At 46.7% G+C, this 24675-nt stretch overlaps 1 protein-coding gene across 1 annotated transcript in view; it reads left to right on the top strand.

Moving 5' to 3' along the window:
• The first annotated feature begins 5171 nt into the window (after positions 1-5171).
• The window catches only part of MAD2L1 (mitotic arrest deficient 2 like 1), a 64654-nt gene continuing 45150 nt past the window's right edge, over positions 5172-24675 (top strand). The window contains exon 1 of the mRNA XM_078677440.1: positions 5172-5313. Coding sequence (XP_078533566.1) covers positions 5241-5313 — 73 coding nt within the window. The 5' untranslated portion in view covers positions 5172-5240. The remainder of the gene's footprint in view (positions 5314-24675) is intronic.

Raw genomic sequence — 24675 nt, forward strand, 5'->3', positions numbered from 1 at the left:
TTCTTTTTGTTTTTTTGCTCTGGGAATCGTCCTCTGGGGCTCACTGAGGAGTTAAGAGGGAAAGCGGCACTACACGCGCTTCCCGGATCGTGTGAAGGATTGGGTGGCAACACAAAAACAGCAAACACCCCCTGCCCCAGCCCTCCACACTGCATTAAAGGCAGGGCTGGTTGTGCGTTCAGGGCTGAGGCGGGGGCCTCGGGGCCCCCCTGAGCCTGTGTGCACCGCAGCATCACCGCCGTGGTGATACATGTGAACACACACACCCCGTGCCCCAGCCCTCCACACTGCATTCAAGGAGTCAGGCTTCCTTGTGAGTTCAGGGCTGTGGTGGGAGGCCTCGACGCCTTAAGAGCAGGCCCGCCTGGGCTGCGTGCACCGCAGCACCACCACCGGGCCTGTGTGCAGGAGCATCACCGCCGGGCCTGTGTGCACGAGCATCACCGCCGGGCCTGTGTGCACGAGCATCACCGCCGGGCCTGTGTGCACGAGCATCACCGCCGGGCCTGTGTGCACGAGCATCACCGCCGGGCCTGTGTGCACGAGCATCACCGCCAGGCCTGTGTGCACCGCAGCATCACCACCGTGGTGTCACATATGAACACACGCACGCCGTGCCAGCATGCAGCTTCAGACTGGTGTGTGTGGCACAAAAGCTGTTGTCTCTGCACCCTGGTGCACAGGGCAGGGCTGCCCAGCCCAGGGCCTCGACAGGGGTGCACTGAGGAGGGGGGTCAGCTCCGGAGTTGGAGGGGTGGGGGCGCAGGCACCCGGGGCTCCAGAGACTCTTTGTTGCACCATCTTCGGATCAATGCACATTATTCAGAAACGGAGGTCTGCCCTCCTACAAATGAAACCCCCTCACGCGTGCTCACGTGCTCTAGAAAGAAGAGGCCGAGGGTGCTGTGCACGCTCCGCTGTGCACGCGCTGCACTGGGAGGTCGTCGGTGAGTGTGTGTCACCGCCTGTCAGGAGCACTTTCCGTGTCTAGGCGCTGCACGCATACATGTGACCGCACGACGCGTGTCCTCGCTGCGTGGACGCGGGGTGGCTGCGCGCAGTGTCTGCCGCAGCTGCCCTGTAAACACACGTGTTCATGTGGGCACTTCAAATGTGAACATGTGTGGAGAGCGTTAGTAGAAGGGAGCGTTAGGCCGGCAAGGCATGTTTAATCACATGTGAGGGATTCTGTACAACAGCAGAGAGGTGTGTGCGTGTGTTGTCTGTGCGTGTGTTGTCTGTGCGTGTGTGGTGTGCCCTCGTGTGTTGGGTGTGCGAGTGTGTATGGTTTAGTACTTACCATTGCTTTTTATAGAAAAGTGGTTCCCTTGGACGGTAAAACGCTTGTTTCATCTTCGGAGCGCTAGCTTCGCAGTACCATCTATCTAAATGCAACAAAACCTTTATAAAAAGATAAACAATATGCATCTTACCTGAACGAAAATATAAACAACACCAATCCCGCTGAAGACACTCCCGTAAAGACGAAAACAACAGGGAAAGAAAAAAAAAAGTAAACCCCGCCCACCGCCGCACTGACGTTTCCAAAGGGGCCGGATGAGAAAAACATCCCAGGAACGCCCACGAGTCGCCTCTGGATTTGACGGACGCCTCTATTTGCCAATGGCTAGCGTCCATTTATGGAGCTAGCCAATGACAAACAGAGGCGGTGCCGACATCCATACTGTTGACAAAAGTTTTCGATCTGGGAGGGGCACTTCGTGCCCTCGCCAGGTCGAAACCTAAAAACTTATTGTTGATAAAACGTTCTGCAATGATGAACAGCACAGTTTCCCTGTGTTTTATTTGGGGCACGGGAAGGAGACCGGAAATTGTTAGAAGTTTGCAAACCGTGTATGGACGCTTTTTAACAAAATATAATATAGGAAAGTGAAAGGGCGATGTTTATTTTGACCCAGACCGCGGGCGAGGCTTCTCCAGTCACTGATGCAGTTAAAACTCGCAGAGCGGAGTGTTTGAACACGAGAAAGCTCCTCATTCTTTGGCGTCTCACCTCACACGCTGCAACCCAATTCCCGAGAAGGAAAACAACTAAAGTCTGGTTACTCTAGCCTTGAGTTCCCAAGTAGTGTAAAGCAGGCCTTCTAGCGCTTCAAAGTCTAGTCAACACTAGACATACAATTATAAAACAAGTAACAAAAATAAACCCTTTTGGCAGTTCCTGGCATAGCAATAAATGGCAACTTTCAGATCCAATGAGCCCTTCAGCTCTCTGTGTCCTGGTGCCACTGTGCCTGCTGGACCAATGGGAGCTAAGCCCCTGAGTCTGAGGGATCCGGCCACATGGGACGACTCTGACACTTGTGTTCAGCTGGCTGCACTGCTCTCGCCTTTGTTAGTAAACACAACAGAGACTCGTTTTGTCAGCAGGCTAGGCTGGCAAACACCAAAGGGTGCCCGGGAGGCAGTGCTGCAGCGTGCCAACAGAGCTGCTTCGCGAAGCCTCTCTCAGGAGCAGGGCGCGTAAGAAGAGACGGCACCAGACACTGTAAAGCACATCATAGTTGTTAACTCTCCCTACAGTCACAGTGCCCCGGGCCACAAAGCAACACAAAAGAGGCATTAGGGCCATAGATGAATACATGACTCAGTATGAAGAGGATGGAAACTAGAAAGACAGGACGCACAAGGTGCCTCGGCAGGACAAAGCCATTAGAACAGAAATGTCAATGATCAAAGTAGTAATTCACGTTATCTTCTACTTTGATTTATGTAGTACAGAAATCCAGGCTCCCCAATATCTTCATTTGTTCACGTCTTCAGTAGTACCAAATGGATTAAAATATACTAAAATTAAGACTACATCATGTCGCCTGGGGCACAATGTTACGTTTTGGGGCTTTCATTTACTAAGACTACATCATGTCGCCTGGGGCACAATGTTACATTTTGGGGCTTTCATTTACCAGCACAATGCATTGTGGTACTTGTAGTGTTTATTCATTTCAGCTAAATCAATTGGACTAACCCAACAGAAAGCAATGAATAGTGAAAGGTGGATATAGGACAGTAACCCAGAGCACCTGATGACATAAAACCGTCTGAGAACATGAACTAAAATGGTGCCCAAACAATCAACATGCAATATGTGAGACTTTTGCTGTGGTTAACTTAATAGAAAAGCACGTGCAATTAAGTTTGTATCTGACAATACGGCTTTCCAAACCCTGCCAGGTTAACACCATAACTGATAAAGTGACTTTTACACAGGATGCATATCGAATGCGTGAGAGAATGCTTCAGAATGCTGCGCCTGTTCCTGAAAACTTGGAGCACAGAAACTATTATTTAAGAGGTTTCTTTTTCTAACTATGAAGGAAGGAACGCGCCGGCAACACATTGTTACACTGAAGTCTTCCCTGTTATTCTGCACTCGTCCAATTTGAAGATGGCACGTCAGGTTTATAGAAATTAAGAAACGGACGCAGACTGCACATCTAATTTTAGGGTAAAGATTCATGCACTCAAATACGAGCCTTTGCAGAATGTTAACTCCGTCAATTGCAACAGTCTTTTCAGCTGATCGTTAATTTCCTCATTGCTGTTACCAAACGATGTCTGCAGGAATAAGACATAGAAAACAAGAGAATGCCTAGAGCGAGAACACCAGTTCATTGCGGCTTTTAAGTAAAATGACGTTTATGACCGCTCTAGGAAAGCAGGCGAGATAAGCCTGTTAATGAGTGGAAAGAGAAGGATGTAAGCGTGAGCGGAAGCCTTTGAAGTCTGATGCGATGATGCAAGGCACAGACAAATGGTGGTTTGTGACGTGGCTGGTGTGGCAGGGGGGGGGGGAGCGGGAGGCATTCCTTTGAAGTCTGATGCCGAGGCTCGGGGAGCAAATGGCAAGCGCGCGCACGGTCACATGCACTGTCCATAATCCGCCTGCCAAAGCCCTCTTGGTAAGCTTTCCTGGTGTACCTCTATATCTCTCGCCATAGCGATTGCTTAACAGCAATAACTAGCCGAGACCTAAAAATGCAAATGTACAAGTTGTAAGGTCATTAAAGGAAGAGTTACAAACAAATGAAAACTGCAAATGTTCAAGTTGTAAAGTCACTCAAGGAAGAGATACAAACGGAAAAACTCTAAATCACATAGGGGCAGTAATCGCAATATAAAACGTTGCAATACAATACAAGTCGTTACCTTTTTACTGATACATACTGATGGACTGTATGAATATTCTGAAGGGTCGCATCAGTAAACAAGTATTTTATGCTTTCAAAACTGAAGGCAATTGAGTTGAACCCTGCAAGCGCCACCTGAGAGCTGCCTGCATCCTGGCGGTAGACTTTCTAAGATAAAACAAAAAGAAAAACAATGAATATTCTGGAGGACAAATATAAAACATCCATTCAAACAGGGAGAAATGGTAACCATTGTTGTTTCCCGATTTAATTTAAAAAAAAACGATTTGGCAAGAAGTTTGACACCCAACTATGGAAAGCTTGGGGGAAATCTGGCTCGGGGGCTCCCCTTCATTGGAGTACAAGCACCGGGTCGGAGGGGCTCCCCGGTGTTCCTGCAGCAGGGCTGCTTCCTGCCACAAAGTGCCACGCATAAGCAGCTGAAATGTCACACGCAGTCACGCTGAAAACAAGGAAAATGTCAGAAATAAGACAATTGAAAACCTGACAATTATAAAGTAATTGAGAGAGTCAGACTTTAACATCTCGAAATGAAAGGTTAAAACGTACTGTGCATTTTAAGTCGACAACGTTCCGTATCACCATGCATGCATGATTTAATGCAAGATCGAGGCTTGAGTATGGTGGCCATCTTTGACTGTGCCATATCTGTCACAAGCCACGACCAAACAAAGGCCGAAAATGCTGTTTTATCTTAGAAGCAGCTTTAGAATGTTAAATCCTTTTATTTTTACAGACACGTTACATGTATTTTAAGAAATGTTACCCTATTTAAAAAATGAGTCAGTTTACGGATCACAAGAATTTATTCTGAGTAAAACCTTTAGTTTAATAAACGCGTAAAGCTGCAGCATTCCTCCCATCTTATCTCTGCGCAACTAAACTGGATAATGCATATTTATCTTTCTTATATTCGGATGATGGCTGAGATTGAGGCACAGCCGTACCCTGTCCCTTTTTTGTTTCTAGGGTCACATGGCGTATCTGTTTTAGGGGGCGGGATTTCGCGCGAGATTTTATTTGAACAGTACGGCGCGCTCTCGCTCTGTACAGAAGAAGATCGGTAAAATGTCGCGCCAGCAATTTGTCCAGGAGGGCATCACGTTGAAGGGCAGCGCGCAGATCGTGGCCGAATTCTTCTGTGAGTAGGGCCTCGTCCCCCTCACGGGCGCAGTACCCCACACGCTGCTTCATCTAGTACCGCTGTCCTTCAGAGATGTTCTAGATTTCAAGTTGCTGTGCTTTTAGGCATGCGCTTGATGCTGCATTGTTTCTAAACGTCATTTAAAGCTCTAGGTACAGGCCTTCCAAACTGCCTATCTCACCCCCAACTCCCTACATGTGCTGGCCTGTGTGATTTAAGCTACAACTGCTTCCTTCCTCAGCTTGAGGCGTTTTTGTATGTTGGCAGCCTTAGGTCGTAGCTTGTCTATGCTGCTGAAATGAGATCAAATATGTGTAGATTAGGCTCAATTATGACTACGAGTCTGAAACGGTAATGCAATAGCAACATACATATGCGAGAGTAAAATCAGTGTTTCAAATTACAATCCCGGTAAGATAAACTTTACCAGCCATCTGCTTCTAACCTTCACATTGCTTTTTCCAGTATCCGTAAGATAAATGCAGTAAAACAGGCCACGCGATTAATTTTCTGCTGCGAGTATAGAAAAGATCTGTGCAACCTGCACGTCACATGATCCCTGAGCCGCTTTACTCTGCAACAGGGTGGTCTTCAGTCTTTTTAATTCCCCTCTCCTAAGTGAAAAAATAAAATTAACCTCCCCTCCCAAATCACAATTGTTCTATTGAGCCGACAGTGTTTTACTAGGTCTCGAATTATTTAAACATATATATTTCAAAATATAAAACATATTTCAACATTGCATGTAAATTCTGTCACCGTTTTAAAAATGCAACCAAATACATAATTGCCAAACATACTATTCAGGTCAGGCAGGCCATATGAACGTGTAAAAATATCCACAGTGTAACTATTAGAAATCGGGTGAATATTATAAATGGTGGGATGGGAGGGGGGGAGGGGGTTTGAGAGAATATTTGGAGCCTCTTACTTTTCGACATACTCCCAGCTAGGATGTTAATGACAAGATGTTAATAATGGCTCATTGGAGATTACTGTTGCTCATTCAGTTCGGACTTGAAGCAAAGCACTGTTTTCAGCATAATGCTTCTTTTTGTCAGAGCCCGGAGCCCTCCTTTGGATTGATTTGATTGTAGGATTTATATAGCGCACAAATGCCCAGGACGTCTAGGTGCTCTGCGGAGGAGAATGCGAGATTCATTTTGAAAAGGAGTGCGTTCGTTTGTAAATAGTCAGGTCTTTAGTAGCTTTCTGAATCTGAGCAAAGTTGGACAGCTTTTAATATTTATCGGGAGCGAGTTCCAAAGTTTCACTGTGCCCAGGACAAAGCTTCTTCCTCCCCAGCAAGCTTTTTAAAATTTTTGTGTCTGAAGGAATTTGCTCTATGCCGAACATAGGTGTCTAGGTGGATGTTACCAGGTGAGGAGATGTTTCAAGAATGCTGGCCCTTTTCAGTGTACAGCTTTGTACCCCAGACATAGGGATTTGAAATCTATTCTTTTCTTCATAGGAAGCCAGTGAAGTTTATTCAAGCCTTCTGAGATGGACTGGAATTTGGGAGTGTCCAGCAGCAATTTGGCGGCCGCGTTTTGTGCGTGCTGAAGCTTTACCATGTGTTTTTGAAGGCCAAAGTATAGGGCATGTTAGGAACACCAAGGAGACCGCTTTGTTGACCTGGTGTTGGAAGGTCAGGTTGTCGTAAAAAATGCCACGGTTCCTCATTTTAAATACTGGTTTAGGGTGAGCTCCTATACTGGGGAGCCACCAGTTCTGTGACCAAAAGGAGGTATCTGATCCCAATAGGAGGACCTCTGTTTTGGTTCCATTGAGCTTTAGACAATTTGTCCCCATCCATTGGACACCACATGAAATGGACACCACAATTTGGGTGTCATCCACGTAAGATATTAGTGTGAAGCCAAATTGCCTGATGATATGAACTAGAGGGGGTCACATAAAGGTTGAACAGGGTGGCGCTTAATGAGGAGCCCTGCGGCACCCCTCACAGCAGCGTGAACTGCTCTTAGCAGGAGTCGCTGATCTGAACATATTGATATCTGTTGTTCAGATAGGATTTGATCAGCTTTTGTGCAGCGTTCTTGACTCCTACCTCTTTGAGCCTTTTGACTAAAATGTTGTGGTTCACGGTGTCAAAAGCCGCTAATAGATCCAACAGGATCAAGGCAGCCTTGGCACCTGTGTCCAGTGTTGCCCAGACCTTCTCTGCTGCCATGATCAGGGCAGTTTCTGTGCCATGCCCTTGTCTGAAGCCGTACTGAGAGGAATCCAACAAGTCTGCTGAGGAGCTGAAGGTCGTAAGTTGGAAGTTGAGTTTTTTTCCCAAAATCTTGGCCGGGAAGTGAATCCTTGCTATTGGTCTGTAATGGCTATGATCACTGGGATCTAGATTGGGTTTTTTCAATAAAGGAAGAATTAACACCCTTTTTCAATGCGTTCGGAAAGACCTCTGAAATTATTTCTTTGAAAAGTATACAGAATTTGCGGATATGTCTGGTGCCATGTGAAATATGCTGGGTGGACAGGTTTCTGAGGGTGCTCTGGATTTTATTGATTTGACAGCCAGCAAGACTTGTTCTATATTAGGTGGAGCGAAGGAGTCCAATAACTTGGTGGGGCATGGTATGGCTGTGTCGGGAGTGACTGCCATGCCGTCGTCCCAGTCTGTGAGGGATTCGAATATGGTTTGCACTTTGTCCTTAATGTACCCTGCGAGTTGGTTGCAGAATTCCTTATTTTGTGGTTCGGGAAGTTTGACTAGTTCCTTCAATGTTGTGAATAGTGCTTTGCTGGAGTTGCTTGCCTGTTGTATTTTATCCGAAAAGTAGCTGCTTTTTTGTTCCAGTATCTTATTTTCATAGGTGCTCAGTGATCGGGAGTATAAGGCTTTATCGGATAATGTGTAATTACTTCTCCAGCGTGTCTCTGCAGAGTTGTTTCTGTTTGCGCAAGGTGTTACAGAACCAGGGCTCGGATTTCTTTGTGCGCTTGCTGGTGATGCTTTTTTCCAGCTTTTTGCTAGGTTTGCTTCAGATTTGACATCCGGTTTAGAGGATGTTAAAGTACATTGCATCTGCTGTGGGCCTATATTCCTCCAATTACATCCTTTAATTATTTTATGTGATGTGTGGGCTGGGAATGTGATGAGTGGTGGTTACTGTGAACAGGATGGCTCTAAGGTCTGACCATGGAATTGGCAGGACCTCTTGTAGTTTAAAATGGGGATTGGATGTGAATAATCCATCCAAAGTATGACCGGCTTCATGTGTAGGCTGCATGACTTTCTGTTCTAGCGAGACGCTGGCCATCGTCTCTATTAATGATGCTGTGGTCTTCTACATTTTCGAAGTGGTAGTTAAAATCACCTAGTATGCAGTAGTTCTCTGAGTTAGTGCTTGTTTCTCTTATTGGGCTGATGATTTCCTCGAATTTGTTTTTACTTTTCGTGCTGGGAGGTCTATATAGTAGTGTACCGTTGAAGGTATAGTTAGCGCTTATGGTGATTCTAAATGAAAGTAGTTCGCAGTCAGAGCTACTTCTTGCCGGTGACCCTTTCACGCCCAGAGAGTTGTTGGTTATGATCGCTAATCCTCATCCCCGATTGTCTTGTCTCATTTTTTGTAATTGTAAATCCTTGATGAATAGCTAGGGCCAAGTCAAGATCAGAGGTGCTATTTGCCCAGGTCTCAGTGACGAAAGCCGTGTTTACTTTGTGTGCAGTCAGCAGTTCTGCAAAGTCTGTTATGTTTTAACAGGGAGCGGGTGTTAATAAGCAACCCTATGAATGTCTTGGGGGCTGGTGTTTGCCCACATGAGATTTTTAGGTCTCGCTGAACTAAAGCGCATGTGTTGCTCTGCGAGAGTATAGTAAAGGGGGTTTTCAAAAATGCTCCCAAAGTCTGCAGGCGGATCGGGCACAGTGCATGTGTGCCGGGCGCGCTCACCATTTGTCCGCCTACAGCCTTTGGGAGCATTTTCGCGTCCGCTTTGATGTTCTCAGTGAGCCACGGGGCCACTGAGAACATCAAAGCAGCTGCGAAATGCTCACCATTTGCCACCCCGTCCCTTCCTGCTGGCATTCCCCCCTCCCTTCTCGCCCAGTCCTTGTTTTCTGTCCTCTTTTACACTTTTTTACACTCAATTTCTTTTTCCTCCCACTCCATTCACGCTTGGGTTCCCCTCCCCCTCCAGCCTTTCTTGGACACTCCTGCACCAGCCACCTTAGACCGATCTCTGTCCTTCATATCCTCTCTCCGTGTTTATTTTTAATATCTACTCCCTCTGTTTTACTCTTCCCTTTTACCCTCCTCCGATTCCCCCACCCACTCCATTTGGGTGCAAACCCTTCCCTCCCTCCTTTACTTTCGTCTCCTCTCTGTTCTGATCGTTTCTATCTCCCTGTCTCGTATTTTCAGTTCGTCTCGCTATTATCCCTCCCGCCCACACCAGTTTATGGTTATCTGCAAGAGTGGGAGGAAGGCTGGCGTGCAAACTGATTTTATAGGCGTAAAGTTTTCCAGTGCTGGTACATTCATATAACGAGTGAACCCTATTTTTGAAGTGTAAGTATCTGTACCCTAGGGCAGTCTGATATGTCTGCTGGTATAACACAATCAGCTGCATGAACCGGCAGGCAGTGCTGCATGGCACACGTGTCCAAAGTGTGTCAAGAGAAATGTTCACTACAGACCAACTGCATCAGCATCCACTTAAAGTGTTGCCATTGAAAGTTCTCCAATATGTTCCTGAATGTCTGGTCTGCCTTGAGCGACCCAAGCAAGAAGGGGGCGTACGTCAATGAATATCAGAATTCGCTTGTCTTAATTTTCCGGCTGAAAACTGTTAGGTTGGAATGTTCAGGATTGATATTTTTTTCTACCGTATGTTATATAGCCAAATGCCTATATCCGCGTTTGTTTTCAGTCGTCACTAGAGGGAGCCAAAACATCTATTTCAATAAAAAAAAATGACGCATGCAACTTATTTTGTATTTTCTCGAAACATTACTAAAGATGGAAATTTATGAAAACTAGGCAATGGAAAATATAAAGGCGTTACAGATGTAATTTAGAAGTGATATTTTATTTTGTGTCTGTAATTAATTTAGCTTGTTAACTAAATTACCCCATAGCGCAAACATCTTATTACAAATAGTTCCCCTGTGTCCAACATCCTGGAAGTTTGGTATCTATGGTCAATGAAATGAGGTTCCCCATTAGTCGCAAGCCAAATAGCAGAGAAGTGAAGTGCTTTACAGTGGCGCTTTAATGCGGAATCTTGAAAGAGCCGTAAGCTGACTCTTCTCTGAAGCTTTCTGTGGCAGCATCACGCCAACCAGGCATATGTTAACGAAGGCCTACTGTGCAGGTACAACAATAACCATAACAATATCTGCAGTATTTAAAGAGCTTCAGAAATGATTTTAATATTTGTATATTGGAACCGCCGAAAACCCCTCGACCATTCGCCCCGCCCATGAGTTGTACGCTGAAAGCCGTCTTGTTGTTGCGATGCTCACACTGACCTCAAACAAACTTGTGGTCATTCTGTAGTCTTTATGTGCTGCCTTTCACCCCTTCCACCACTCTCATCCACATCAGTAAGCAACAATTCACCTGGTATTATTTAAAAATCTCTAGTTCCATTTGAAATTTAAACCCTATACACAACAAGTCGCCGTCACACTGAAAGCAAATTATTCCTGTCACCATTTCTGTTCCTCTTCGTTTTTACTGCTTTTTTTTATATATATATTTTTATTATTTTTCAAAGAAAAAGAACCAAATAGCAGGTGATTTACAACGCGTAACGAAAGGATAAGCAGTATACATACAGGGCCCAGTGAACGAAGAACCATCAATAAAGCGTACGCAGCAGCTACACCAGGAATGTGGCTGCACTACATTCAGGATAACCAGACAAATGCCCACCCCAAACCCCACCTCCCCGGAAACAGGATAAACATTGAGCAGCAGACCAAAATAGGAGGGAGGAGGGAGGGTATCGCAGTGAAATGATACGAGGCTACAGCCACATCCTGAATACAACCATATGTTACGTCACCAATGACTGAGTTCTGCAATAATACCTACACCAGAACCCATCCACCCCAAAACACTAATGCGCGCCGCAATGAGGCCACCAATATCCGGATTATAAAGGATTATAAATACAAAAACTACAAACACTAACTAGACGAACACCCAACCCCCCTCCCTGCACCCCTGCATATGGCTTGCGCCTATCCCCAACTAGCAGTGTGCCTGTCGCCCCATCTAACTAATACTACAAAAAGTAAACGTGGAGGAGGACATCTCAATACGGGCCCCCGGTCCCCCCTCCCCCGCCGCCAGAACCACGGATCCCCAGAATGAAACACATGACCAAATCAAGAAGCAATAGTAAAACGAGACCGGGGAAACAATAAACACCACCCGACCTCCCGCAAATACAATGTTGATGAATCCCTCTTCAAACCAGCATTGGAAATGCAATAGGTCTCGCATTAGAAAAGTTGGAGCTATTGGTCTTGTAAATGACAAATATTTTATTTATTTGTTGGTTTTTAAAATAGCTAAATTGATAGCTTTGTCATTTACAATGCCAATAGTTATAACTTTCGCGAATGTGACACCTATAGCATTTGGAATGCAACATGTTTTGTATTTACGTGACTTAGATGGCAGCTCTGGTCGTTAGGCCACATCTCTAGAGAGCAGGAGAGTGCAGCAGGGGAGAGAAGCACAGCAATGCAATAGGTCTCGCATTAGGAAAGTTTGAGCTATTGGTATTGTAAAGGACACATTTTTTATTTATGTGCTTGTTTTGAAAATAGCGAAATTAATAGCTTTGTCATTTACAATGCCAATAGTTTTATCTTTCGCAAATGTGACACCTATTGTAACACAATATGTGTTGTAGCACTGAGGGGTGTGAGGGGGTGTGGGTGTGAGTGGGTGTGAGTGGGTGTGAGTGGGTGTGAGTGGGTGTGAGTGGGTGTGAGTGGGTGTGAGTGGGTGTGAGTGGGTGTGAGTGGGTGTGAGGGAGAGGGTGTGAGTGGGTGTGAGGGAGAGGGTGTGAGTGGGTGTGAGTGGGGGTGTGTGAGGGAGAGGGTGTGAGTGGGTGTGAGTGGGGGTGTGTGAGGGAGAGGGTGTGAGGGTGTGTGAGGGAGAGGGTGTGTGAGGGAGAGGGTGTGAGGGAGAGGGTGTGAGGGTTAGAGGGTGTGAGGGTGTGTGAGGGTGAGGGGATGAGGGTAAGGGTGTGTGAGGGTGTGTGAGGGTGAGGCTGACTGAGGGGGTGTGAGGGGGTGTGAGGGGGTGTGAGGTTGAGGGTGTGAGGGTGAGAGGATGTGAGGGTGTATGAGGGTGAGAGGATGTGAGGGTGTATGAGGGTGAGAGGATGTGAGGGTGTATGAGGGTGAGAGGATGTGAGGGTGTATGAGGGTGAGAGGATGTGAGGGTGTATGAGGGTGAGAGGATGTGAGGGTGTATGAGGGTGAGTGGGTGAGTGAGGGTGAGTGAGGGGGTGTGAGGGTGAGTGGGTGAGTGAGGGGGTGAGTGGGTGAGTGAGGGGGTGTGAGGGTGAGTGAGGGGGTGTGAGGGTGAGGGGGTGTGAGGGTGAGGGGGCGAGGGTGAGGGGTCTGACTTGTTTAATGCCACAGATGCAACAATTATTAGCAGGGACTCCATATACATTCTCAGTAGGACTGCTGCATTTTTAAAAGCCCAGGAGCAGCTCATAGCACAGGAACGGATGTACAAGTAAGAGCACAATACCAGCTACACAGAATAGTGCTCAGCTTTCCTTTTAACAGCCGAATGCATTCTGGGAGTTGTCGTCCTGTTTCATTTCAACTATAACTGATGTACTAATGCACCCTAAAAGGTAAAGGCAAGCCCAGGGCAAAGCTCTGGAATCGCTGATATGGTGTCATCTGGAGAGCATAGTATGGAAGACAACACTTCTTGCAGGAGAACTGATATACATTTAAATGTACAGCAGCAGATACACGTGGAAGAAGGAACTGTAATTGATCTCAATACGACTGCAACTTTCTGTTGAAGGAGCGAAATAACTCAGAAACACATGTCCAGGAATGCATTAAGCATTGGCTGTGCAAACACATATGTTAAAACACATCGAACAGGAACTGCATCTGCCATAATGATTTGCGGTATGTAATGCTGACCTGCAGTGTGCCCCCGCACCCCCTACCCTATTGAAAATTGGACCAATTTGCCCGAAAACAATGACGTGCAAAAGAAAGGCCTGAACTGGGACCCGGAGTGGCAGGGACCCGGAATAGCTGCTGACGTAATGCCATCTAAGAAGGAAAGCAGTTCCCAGGGTTGCCAGGTTCACAGATGGGTGCCATTTTTCCCATTTGTGTGAGGAAAAAAAAACAAGGGGGCAGGGAGAGAACAGACGAGTGGAGGGAGGGAAGGGGTGTGCAGAGGTAAGGGACAGAGAGAAGTAGAGAACGGAAAAAATATATAAAGGGGAGAAAGAAAGGAGTGAGACATATAGTGAAGAGAGTGAGGTGGGGTAAAGGAGGAAACATGGGGAATCGAGAGGGAAAGAAGAGATGGCGAAGCAGAGGGAAGGGGAGAGAAAAAGGTGAAGTAAGAGGGATAGGGAGAGACAAAAGGAAGGCAGACTGCAACAAACAAGACGGAGGGCATTAATGTGGGGAGGGGGGAGGAGAATGATAACAGTAGAACCTGTGATTGATAGAACTTAGAAACGGCAAAACTATGATAAGAAGTGTTATAAAGCCTGTGATTGATAGAACTTAGAAACTGCAAAACTATGATAAGAAGTGTTATAAAGCAAAGCAAGCAGATATCGTTATTATCAACATGCAGCGGATTAAAAAGAAAAAAAAGAAAGAAAAGGAGACACGGCCGGCCAGCCGTGAAACTGAAAGCACGGCCGGCCGTGAAAAAGCCTTTGATGCAGCAGGGGGTAATTAGGGGAGGAGAATGGCTGGGCTGAGGCAGAGCGCCAAGCCTTTGATGCAGCAGGGGGCGGAGCGGGAAGAGCTGCTGGCGGCACTAAGCTGGCGATTTGATGCTGTGCACGCGCATTTTAACTAATTGCGCTTGCGCATTGAGTTAAAAGTGCACATGCACTTCATCGAATCGCCAGTGTAGGTAAGCTCTGTTTAAGCCCCCATAGTCTCGCTCTGCTCAATGCGCATGCGCATTGACAGGCGAGACCTAAAAACCCATGGCGCCAAGCCCCAACAATCAGTCTCAACCTTGACCCTTCCGATCAGTCTTGCAAGCCCCTTCCGGACGGGCAATCACCTCCGCAGGATAGTCAATGTGCAGAAAAAGTTCAATAAAGTTCCGTCCGAAACAAATCAAAGTTGTAAAGTCACTGGGAACTCTATCTGCATCAACAATGTTGCACATCGACAAGAGCTCACGATGACGTTGTCCCTGCAATCGTTGTGAAGGTGTCGGAGAGGGGAAAAACACTGTTTCGTTCCGGAGATAGTTCCCATCAAGTGTGTCCGGAGGGGAAGCACCAATCGATCCAAACATAGTAGGCAATGATGGTGGGCTTGGCGATCCATAGTGAGCATCGAGTGCACGGTCGTCGGCCATCATAGTACCATGAAGCTCCGACACCTCTCGTGGCACAGGGCACACCTCCGTTACAGGGACCTCTGTGGGCGGTATAGAACGAACAGGATACTGGAACGAATCAGGGTCCGGTCCTTCCTGCCCATGTCCCATTGGGACCGCTATCTTTTTCTGAATGATGGAGTCCACATGGGAATGCAGTGCCCAAAGCGCTGCCAGTACAGTCCGAATCGTCGGTTCAGACCCAATCCGTCCCTCCGAATATTTTTTCCGAGTCGACCATGTTCGCGTCCCCCAGAGGCACCGGTTCCCCCGGGGGAGCGGTAAATTCAGGACGGACTGGAATGGAGGGAGACCGAGGACTTATCACGGCCATAGGTCGAGCTCTGGTACCGCAAACGAAGACGCCGAACCAGTAAACACCAGCGGCGGGGAACCGGGTCTCCGGTTCAGGGGCCTCCGCCCACAGCCACAGTCGTGCCTCGTCAACCCTCCATCAATCGTAGGTCAGGGCAACAACCGCCGTCAAAATCGGGCAAAAAAAATAATTCCTCCACATCCATGGACCGGACCCTGTCGACCACCCACGGCCGATGTTATTCAACTGGAACCCAGCTGGGCCAGTACTAGAGTCCCCGGCTCACAAGCTGGTGTAGGCCCCAAATTAAAACTCGACGTAACTCCGTCCACCAAGCTGGTAAAAATCCCGGGATCGCTCCAAAGTACAACACGAAAGTTCACGCACCCGCCCGCCCATGAGTTGTACGCTGAAAGCCATCTTGTTGTTGCGATGCTCACACTGACCTCAAACAAACTTTTGGTCATTCTGTAGTCTTTATGTGCTGCCTTTCACCCCTTCCACCCCTCTCATCCACATCAGTAAGCAACAATTCACCTGGTATTATTTGAAATCCTAGTAAATTCAGGATTTGTAGCAGGATTATCGGGCGGGGGACGGAGGTCGGCGGAGCCGGGAGCCTATGCGGCCATCTTGGTTGTTAGCGTAGCTCCTCCTCCGTTTTTACTGCTTTTAAAGGAAATGTGTGAAACTTATCTCTCAGCGAGTTGTCATAGGAGAGTTGGGCTTCCTTATCACTGGAATGTCTGATTACAGAATACCACTTTCCTGCAACGAGCCAACAGCGCACTCAGGCCACCAGGGCAAAGCATCGCTCATCCACACATCTACCCATCCTCTTACCCACTCATCTAACCACCATCCTCCCCACTCATATCACCATCCTCTCGTCAATTTATCCATCCATCCTTTCACCCACTTATTCAACCATCCTCTCACTCATTCATTATTCTTTCCACCCAACCATCCATCTTTCACCCACCCACACATTCTTCTAGGCGCCCATTCATCTTTCACCCACTCAGTGTTCATCCTTTCACCCATTCATCCATCCATCTTTTCACCCACTCATACACTCATCCATATATCCTTTTATCAACCCATTCTTTCACCTGCTCATCCATCCATCCATCCTTTCCCACTACTAGCCCATCCTTTTTTCTTTATTGCTTTAAAGTTGCCTGTTTATCTGCCAAGTTGCAGACAGAAGAGGTACATATACAGCCCCACCCCGCTCTAGCTAGGGGGGTTCACAATGTCAATGCAATAGATCTATGATCTGTGGCTCGGAAGTTGGGGCGTGGCATTTGGGGATGCTGCCCACCGGTTATTCGCAGCTGTCTCTCCCGTCTCCTTGTAACCCTGCCCCTCCTTTCACCAGAGGCTCTCTATTTCTAACCCGGTCACTTATTTCAACTCAGCCTTTCAGCCTATCCTTGTGGCACTCCCCACCACCACTCTAGGCTGTCTCTGTGCTCTCCTAGTCACCCTGCCCCTTCCTTCACTAGAGTCTCTGCTTCTTACCGGTCTCCTCTATTCACTTCACCCCTTCAGTCTCTCCTAATTGCCCTCCCCATTGGCTGTCTCTCCCTCTCCGAGGCACTCCGTTCCTCCTTTCACTAGAAGCTCTCGACTTCTTAGTGGACTCCTCCTGCCACTGTCTTGTAGTGGTACTGCCATACTGTACTACACGGGCTATCTCTCCCCTCGTCATTATGTCCCTCCTTTCAGCAGAGGCTGTCCTTTTCTCAACCAGTCACCCATTTTATCTCAGTCTTTCAGTCTCTCATGGTGAGGATGGGGATGGAAGAAAGACTTGAAGGGACACCAGGGAGGAATAAAGTGATAACATTTGTGAACCTACATCATTCCAGTGCAGAGAAGCAAGGTGACTGGCCGCCTTCACCAGCTGGCATCTCATCATGCCAGTGCAACTAGGCATGGTAACTGGCTGCCTTAAGCAAATGGCATCTCATCGTGCCAGTGCAGTGAAGCAGAGTGACTTGCTGCCTTCAGTAGCTGGTGCAGGGTGGCTGGCTGCCACACACACACACACAACCACACCCACACCCGCCCAACCAACCACACACCACGCCCACACACAACCACGCCCACACACAACCACGCCCACACACAACCACGCCCACACACAACCACGCCCACACACAACCACACCCACACACAACCACACCCACACACAACCACACCCACACACCTGCTCACACACGCAACCGCACACACACACATGCAACCGCAGCACACAACCGGCAGTGCACACTTTCACCAGTCACACACACGCCACCAGCCGGCAGCGCACACATCAATTTAACGCATCCACAATTAACTATAGTAGCAATCGCAGTATGACGCACTTTACTTTTAAACATATTCATCTAAAGCGCATCATGCCACCATTGCAAAAAAAATAAAAACACATTTTTTGGGCATACAATTTATAGACTTTTGTTGCAATTGGTGTTGCAATATTTAGCAATGCCAATAGCTCAAACTTAATGCGAGACATAGTGCATTGCAAATGCTTGTTATCTTTGGTGCACGCCTTTGTTTTCACGAAGAGAAACTTTGTGTTGCAGTGAGGGCATGACGATATGAACAGCGTGACAGGTAAGGGAGTCAAGTGGTGGGAAACAGTTTAAAATGGATAATCACGTGATTAAGTGCATTAAAAGCAGTGGATCACTTGAGCGCCCCCCCCTTCTCTGTTTGAAGTCCCTTGCTGTCAGGCATGTTGTGGGGGAGTGCTGCATCTTTCAGTCTCACCTAGGCAGAGCATGCACTGTCTTTCGGGACATACTGTAGCTAGAATATGGGCTTTAAGCTCACCCATCTTTCTAATTGGCTCCTGAAATGGCTGCTTTTCTTTGGTTAATGTGATCAGTAGTCTCCTTTTCTAATTTTGTAACCTCCCAGGAGGACTACCCCTGTTAAAAGGCTTTTCCTCATCAGTTTATTTAGGAAACTTCGAAAGCATTATTTTTTTTTTTGTTGGCCTGCCTGGTAATGAGAAGTGTTTTTGTTTTGTTTACTTCGTGTTCACTGCTTCAATTGCTGAGTGCTTGATCTTTCCTCATGACCGCTGTGCTCTTGTTGTTTACTTTAGACGCGCTATGCTAATATTTTAATTCAGTCTGTCTTGGTTTGTGTCCACAAGAATATAGTTGTGTATACATGTGTAAACATACTTTAATTAATTACATGGTTTTGGTTCCCATGAGGCTTGCGCCGTGCTTCGTTTCATATAATTTTTTTTTCCTGTTAGCTGCTCCTCAAGGTAAGTTTGCTAGCTTTTATTTTATTGAAGGCATGGGGAGTCTGTGCTGAGGCTCGTACCCAGTTTCCCAGTTCTAAAATCAACAGCTCTAGATGTTATGCTACATCCTGTCTCCAAGAGAATCCGCATTTTTTGGGACTTTTATCCATTTCTTTCACTGAGTCACCGTCCCAGCCCACCCCGTGGATTCATGGGAAGGACGTTCCCATAATAACTCATGAATGCGTTGGGTCACAGGTTGGCCTTGTTGCTTTTGAGGTGTCCATTTCTAAGAGGTGGAATAAATACTGCTTCATGCACTTCACTCCACCTCCTTCGTGACCAGCGTGTCATCACCTGCAGTCTCCATCCGTTTCTCTTGCTGCTATTTAGAATACGGACCCATCCAGTGTTGCTGTAGTAAAGTTTGCCTTTTGTGCACACAGATCATCTTACAGCTGCGATCCCAGATCAGACAGTTTTTCATCTGACTCTAAAGCTTAATTCGTCGGCCCTACCACTGTTTAGGTCGCTGCATGGTGGGGGAAAGGAAGATGGCGGGCTGATCCCACTGCGGCGAGCACTCTCTCGGACCGCTCCCACCATACAGCTTCGCTTAACTGATTTGGGGTTGTTTCAGCCCCGTAGGCAGTTCCAGACAAAATTCCTCTGGACCAGACATCCTTTCAGTGGAGTTGGCAGCTTTGTCTTGCGGACTCAGTGCTGATGCGGTGGCAGCTCTGTTATCCTGCGGTGCTGTCTGCTGCAGGCGCGGGCCGTCTGCTCGCTGGCAGAGCAGCTCTTTCCTGGCAAGATCAAAAACCAGTGATGGCACCAAAGTGCCGGGCCATGCAGTAGAAGATGCGGGGCCGCACGGCTGCAACTACAGGCGAGGAACTGGCCCACGAGGCAACATCTGCTATGGCTTCCGACTCCTGCGTCGGACGGCCCCTACTTAAACTGCTCAAGTCTGGCAACGTGGCAGGCTTGCAGTAAGGGCAAAGTGGACGCAACAGATTCTACAATGCTGGAAGTGCTCTTGAACGCGGTTCAAAGCACTAAGGAAATTACTGATGGAGCCTTTCATGGATTTGACAACTGGTGCGATCTTGAATTTGGGGCAAGATGTTTCCTGCACTTATGGTGATGTTTTAAAAAAGACTGCAGATGTCCGTGTTTAAGCACACTCCTGGGTGGGGGGGGGGTCACTATCTTTTTGCTGAACCTTGTACCACACATTTCTGGGTCCATTACTGATAGCGCAGCGCTTGGCCTTATGGAAAATGACAATGGCGGACTTCAATCCCTAGTGATATTTGAAATAGCTGAGCAAGTTGAAGTAGGCAGTAACAGCTTGGAAAAACCTGCTTCATATCATTTATATACTTCTGGCTAGGTTGGCAGCAATAGTGGGACAACTGATCAGACAGAGATATGGGGATTTGATGGCCTTGAATGATCACATAGCCGAACCATCTAAAATTAAGGATAAAAAACGCGACATAAGACCGGAAGTGGGGGTAAAAAATGAACCATTCCCGGCTTTTGAGCTTCTGGATAGCAGTATTATTGGCTCTGGGAAGGTCCCAGGTAAGGAACAAGCCAGAGCAAAAGGACTAAGAAAAAAAAGGGATATGGGCAACACATTGATACTCAATCAGATCATATTGTCTCAACTCGCTCACAAACTGGTTCCAAGGATAGCCCTCCGCTTAAATGGGTTTCCTCCAAATGTGAGGTTAAAGCTTTGATTTCGTAGATGTCAAATATCGGCCCTGCTTTATAACCTCAATCCGCACTGCCCAGGTAGGATGATCATGCGTCAAATGGATGCAGCTCTAGCTCAACCTGTCTCTCCCAGATTAGGCAATGATAAATACTCCCCTGGTGGCCCCTCTCTTTGTGTGGCTAGATCTGGTGCTAATGCTATGGGCCATGCTAACTATGCTGATACATTAGGCACTAATGATCCTACTTTGTCAACCATCCTTCAATTTCTCCAGATACATCAGATGGAGTCTTTGGACTATTATGCACAGGTAAAGGCGGACAATGCGGGGATGCACCAGGCTCTCTCGCAAGTTACCAACAGGGTTGCCGCACTTTCGTCTAAGATGGCAAAACTTCAACAATGAGTGGCAAGTGTGGAAGAAGTTGGGTCTGTGACTATTAAAACAGTCTGGCAGCAGGAGAGTCATATGGCGCTTTTCCAGAGTAAAATAGAGCATCTGGAAAACAGACAACACAATTTAAGGCTTTTTGGTGTACCCAAGGGGAAAGAAGGCATCTACCCCAGAACTTTTGTGGTCAATTTTTTACAGAAGGCAATCCCGGAGTTATCAGACTGGGATATGGACTCTGATTCAGCAAGCTCATAGACTACCATTAGTTATAAAGCAAGATGTTCAGAGAGTTACTGCACCCCCGTCCTACTGTAATTTTTGTTTGTTATTTTCTGCTGAGACAGTGCATCTATTTTAAAGCACGTCCTGCCATGCGCCACACACTCCAGGTAGAAGATGGGCCTCTCATTACCAGAATGTGCAGCGCTCTCTGAGTGCTTGAACACTGGAACAGCGCAGTTGGTACACACTGCCAAGAACTAATTGAAGCTGCTTTGAGAGAGGATAGCTTATGAATGTTTTTTCAACTACCCCTCACGCTTTTCAACTACCGCTCGTGCTTTACAACTACCGCTTGCGCTTTTCACATAACCCTTGCGCTTTACAACAACCCTCGTGCTTTTCAACTACCCCTCTTGCTCCTTTACTCTTCAACCACGCCGAGCACCCCGCGCTCTCGAACACCAAACAAACCGAACCTGTCTGTGATTGTTGAAACACCTCAGAGTTGGACGCCAAAGCACACGCAACCACCCGCGCACACGCAACCACCCGCGCACACGCAACCACCCGCGCACACGCAACCACCCGCGCACACGCAACCACCCGCGCACACGCAACCACCCGCGCACACGCAACCACCCGCGCACACGCAACCACCCACCCGCGCGCAACCACCCACGCGCACACACACACACACACCCCGTCAGTGCACACTTTCACCATGCTTAGACCCCATCAGCCGTCAGTGTACTCTTTCACCGGGCACACACACACACACACACACACCACCAGCCATCAGTGCACGCTTTCACCACGCACAGACACACCACCAGCCGTCAGTGCACGCTTTCACCAGGCGCACACACACCACCAGCCGTCAGTGCATGCTTTCACCAGGCACACACACACCACCAGCTGTCATTGCACGCTTTCACCAGCCACACACATCACCAGCCACATACCCCTCCAGCCATCCGTGCACAATTTCTATAGGCACACACACCGCCAGTCATCAGTGCACACATCAATTGTTAATGCATCCACAATTAACTATTGTAGCAATCGCAGTATGGCGCACTTTACTTTTAAACATATTCATCTAAAGCGCAGCATGCCACCATTGCTACAAAAATAAATACACATGTTTGTGGCCTACAATTTATAGACTTTTGTTGCAATTGGTGTTGCAATATTTAGCAATGCCAATAGCTCAAACTTAATTAATGCGATACCTATTGCATTGCAAATGCTTGTTTTGTAAAACCTTATTGGTGTGGGAGCTACTGGGCCCTCACCATTATATCCAACATTGGAAAAAGCAAAAATAGTTTTTGGTCTTAAAGCACACACTGCCGCATTAGTTACTGGCACTGAACAAAACTACGTTGTGTGCTGATATGCTCCTTCTGAAGGAGCAGAAGCTGTCACTCGGTGAATCCAGCAGATGCGGAGAGGGACACAATTTTAATAAGCACAAATGGTTTTGGTCAATGCCACACCAAATTAGGGGCCCAATTAAGAAAGTCTCAAAAGTCCACCCATTGTATGCCCTTGCATTAAGTGCAGCAATACAGCTTTCGTGAATTCCCAAGAATTTACAGAAGTAGGACAAGAAATAGTACTCCTAAAAAATATCTGTGAACTGCATTTTAGCATGAATACAGTAGGGCGCAGTAATCGCACACACTCTAGTCGTGGTTATCAATATAAATATATTTAGTTACTTTTGATGTAGAAAATTCAAAACGGAAATCATAAAACCCAGAAGTATCACTGATGTGGTAGGTAACTGCAGCATGTAAATACTGCTTTGAACCGTTTGTGGTTATGAAGCACTCCTATTTTCAGCTATATTCTAGACACCCTGTGCCGTAGTGCAGGGTTGAATTGGTGTTGGTTACCGAAAGGTCTACATAGGATGTGTAGTGTGTGAGGTTTGGAGACGTGGTCTAAATGTGGTACAACAGCGTTGCTGTGTTTAAGCATGAAGTATTGAGGAAATCTGTGAAATGGATCTTTTACACATGTGGATGCCTCGCAGTTTGTAGGGTCAATTATAATGTAGTTACAATTGTTATGGGCTTTCTGGAATTCAGGCTGTTTTTCAGTAGCTGGTATTGTTGCTGGAATGCAGTTAACCCCAATACTAGACTTGTTCGTTGAATGGAGTAAGAGATGGACCATCCCAAATGAAAGTGGTCCGAACTGTTGGTAGGTACAGACTTTTGCAATATAAATCTAGTACCTGTTCAATGATGGACTGATTTAGAGGTGATGCTTAATTGGTGTTAAGGTTATTATAGCTGTAGCATTTTTATTTTGTCTTTTTTAAATTTATTTTGTATCAATCTGTCCAGTGGTTAGTTATAAACTTTGGCTTTTCACTTGGGATGTGTGATACACACCTGAAGGTTTCTCTAACATTTGGTGGGTTCTTAAGTCACATAAGGTTTATGCTTGGGCATTGATTCATGAAACAGCCTTTTAATTTATCTTGGCACACTTAGTGTCAGGGAGAGGATTGAAACCATGCATTAGATTTCTCACCTGAAGTGATGGCTTAGGCGGATTAGGGCCGCAAACCTTGGCTTTTCTTTGAAGCTTGTGGTAGTACGTACATTTTGTGAAGGGCCGTGTCTGTGTTTAGTTTAAGATACATTTTGTGTACACTGATCTGATTGGTTTAAACTAGAACTGGGGGTGACTGAAAAGTTTCAGCGCTCCGTCTATCATCTCCTGGTGTTTGCTTTGTTTGTCCTAAGTTGGCAGGGTATGCCCAGACGTGGGTCCCTTGCTCACTTTGGCACTGGATTCAAGCTAGCCTGGCTGATGAGGGCGGTTAGCCCGAAACCGGTCCCAGGATGCTTGTTTCCGGTCCAGGAAAGACATGGCTTGGCAGTTCGGGCTGAACTGTTCCCATGAGGCACAGGGTAAGACAGATTTGAATATAGCTGTGTCTGAACCGGGGGTGTCGAAGTGAGCTAAAGAACGATGATGAATTCAACCCAGATCTGTGACTGGGGCTGAGTGTCTGAAAAGCTTCAGCGCTCTGTCCAGCATCTCCTTGTGTAAACTAGAACATAGTCATATGTGTGGAAACATCCAAGTTTTTAGGACTCTTGTTAATTCAGAAGAGTTCCCCCATGTACAAGACTTGTTCAAGAAAGGGAGAGATGGGCGAATGGCCAGCCTGGATCAAAGTGGCCTGTTTTGAAGGAAGGTATGAAGTTTACACTATAAAAACCTGGTCTTGATTTGCAGCTAGAACAATAAGCTTTACAATCCAGAGTTGAATTTATTTTTACTGTACTATATAGAATGTGTGTGTATATATGTGTATGTGTGTGTGTATATATGTATATGCATATATATGTATATGCATATATATGTATATGCATATATATGTATATGCATATGCACGTATATGTATATGCATGTATATACACATATATATTTGTTTGGTTTTGGTACAAAATGCGCCGCATTCAGGAACTCCGTTTAACTTATTTTATTGGCACAGATCCAAAGTCTATCACACCAACGTGTTTTTTGTGTGTATGTATGTATGCTACCATATGTTTTACCTATTTGACGTTTGGCCACAATGGTGCCTTTTATCACCTTGAAGCTAAATATTATGTGACTGCTCTTTGAAACAACTGTATACAATCCAGTGTAGTAACCAGGGAAAACGTAGTGTTGCTTTTGGGGGCAATCGTGAAACTGAGCACCCACCAGGGTTTTCCACATACGATTGGCCACAAGCAGACTTGTTGTAGGTGCCCATGGGAATGAGCACAGCCCACTGGAATCCTA

Source organism: Lissotriton helveticus, chromosome 2_1 (genome assembly GCF_964261635.1).
Source record: "Lissotriton helveticus chromosome 2_1, aLisHel1.1, whole genome shotgun sequence".
Classification (NCBI taxonomy): domain Eukaryota; kingdom Metazoa; phylum Chordata; class Amphibia; order Caudata; family Salamandridae; genus Lissotriton; species Lissotriton helveticus.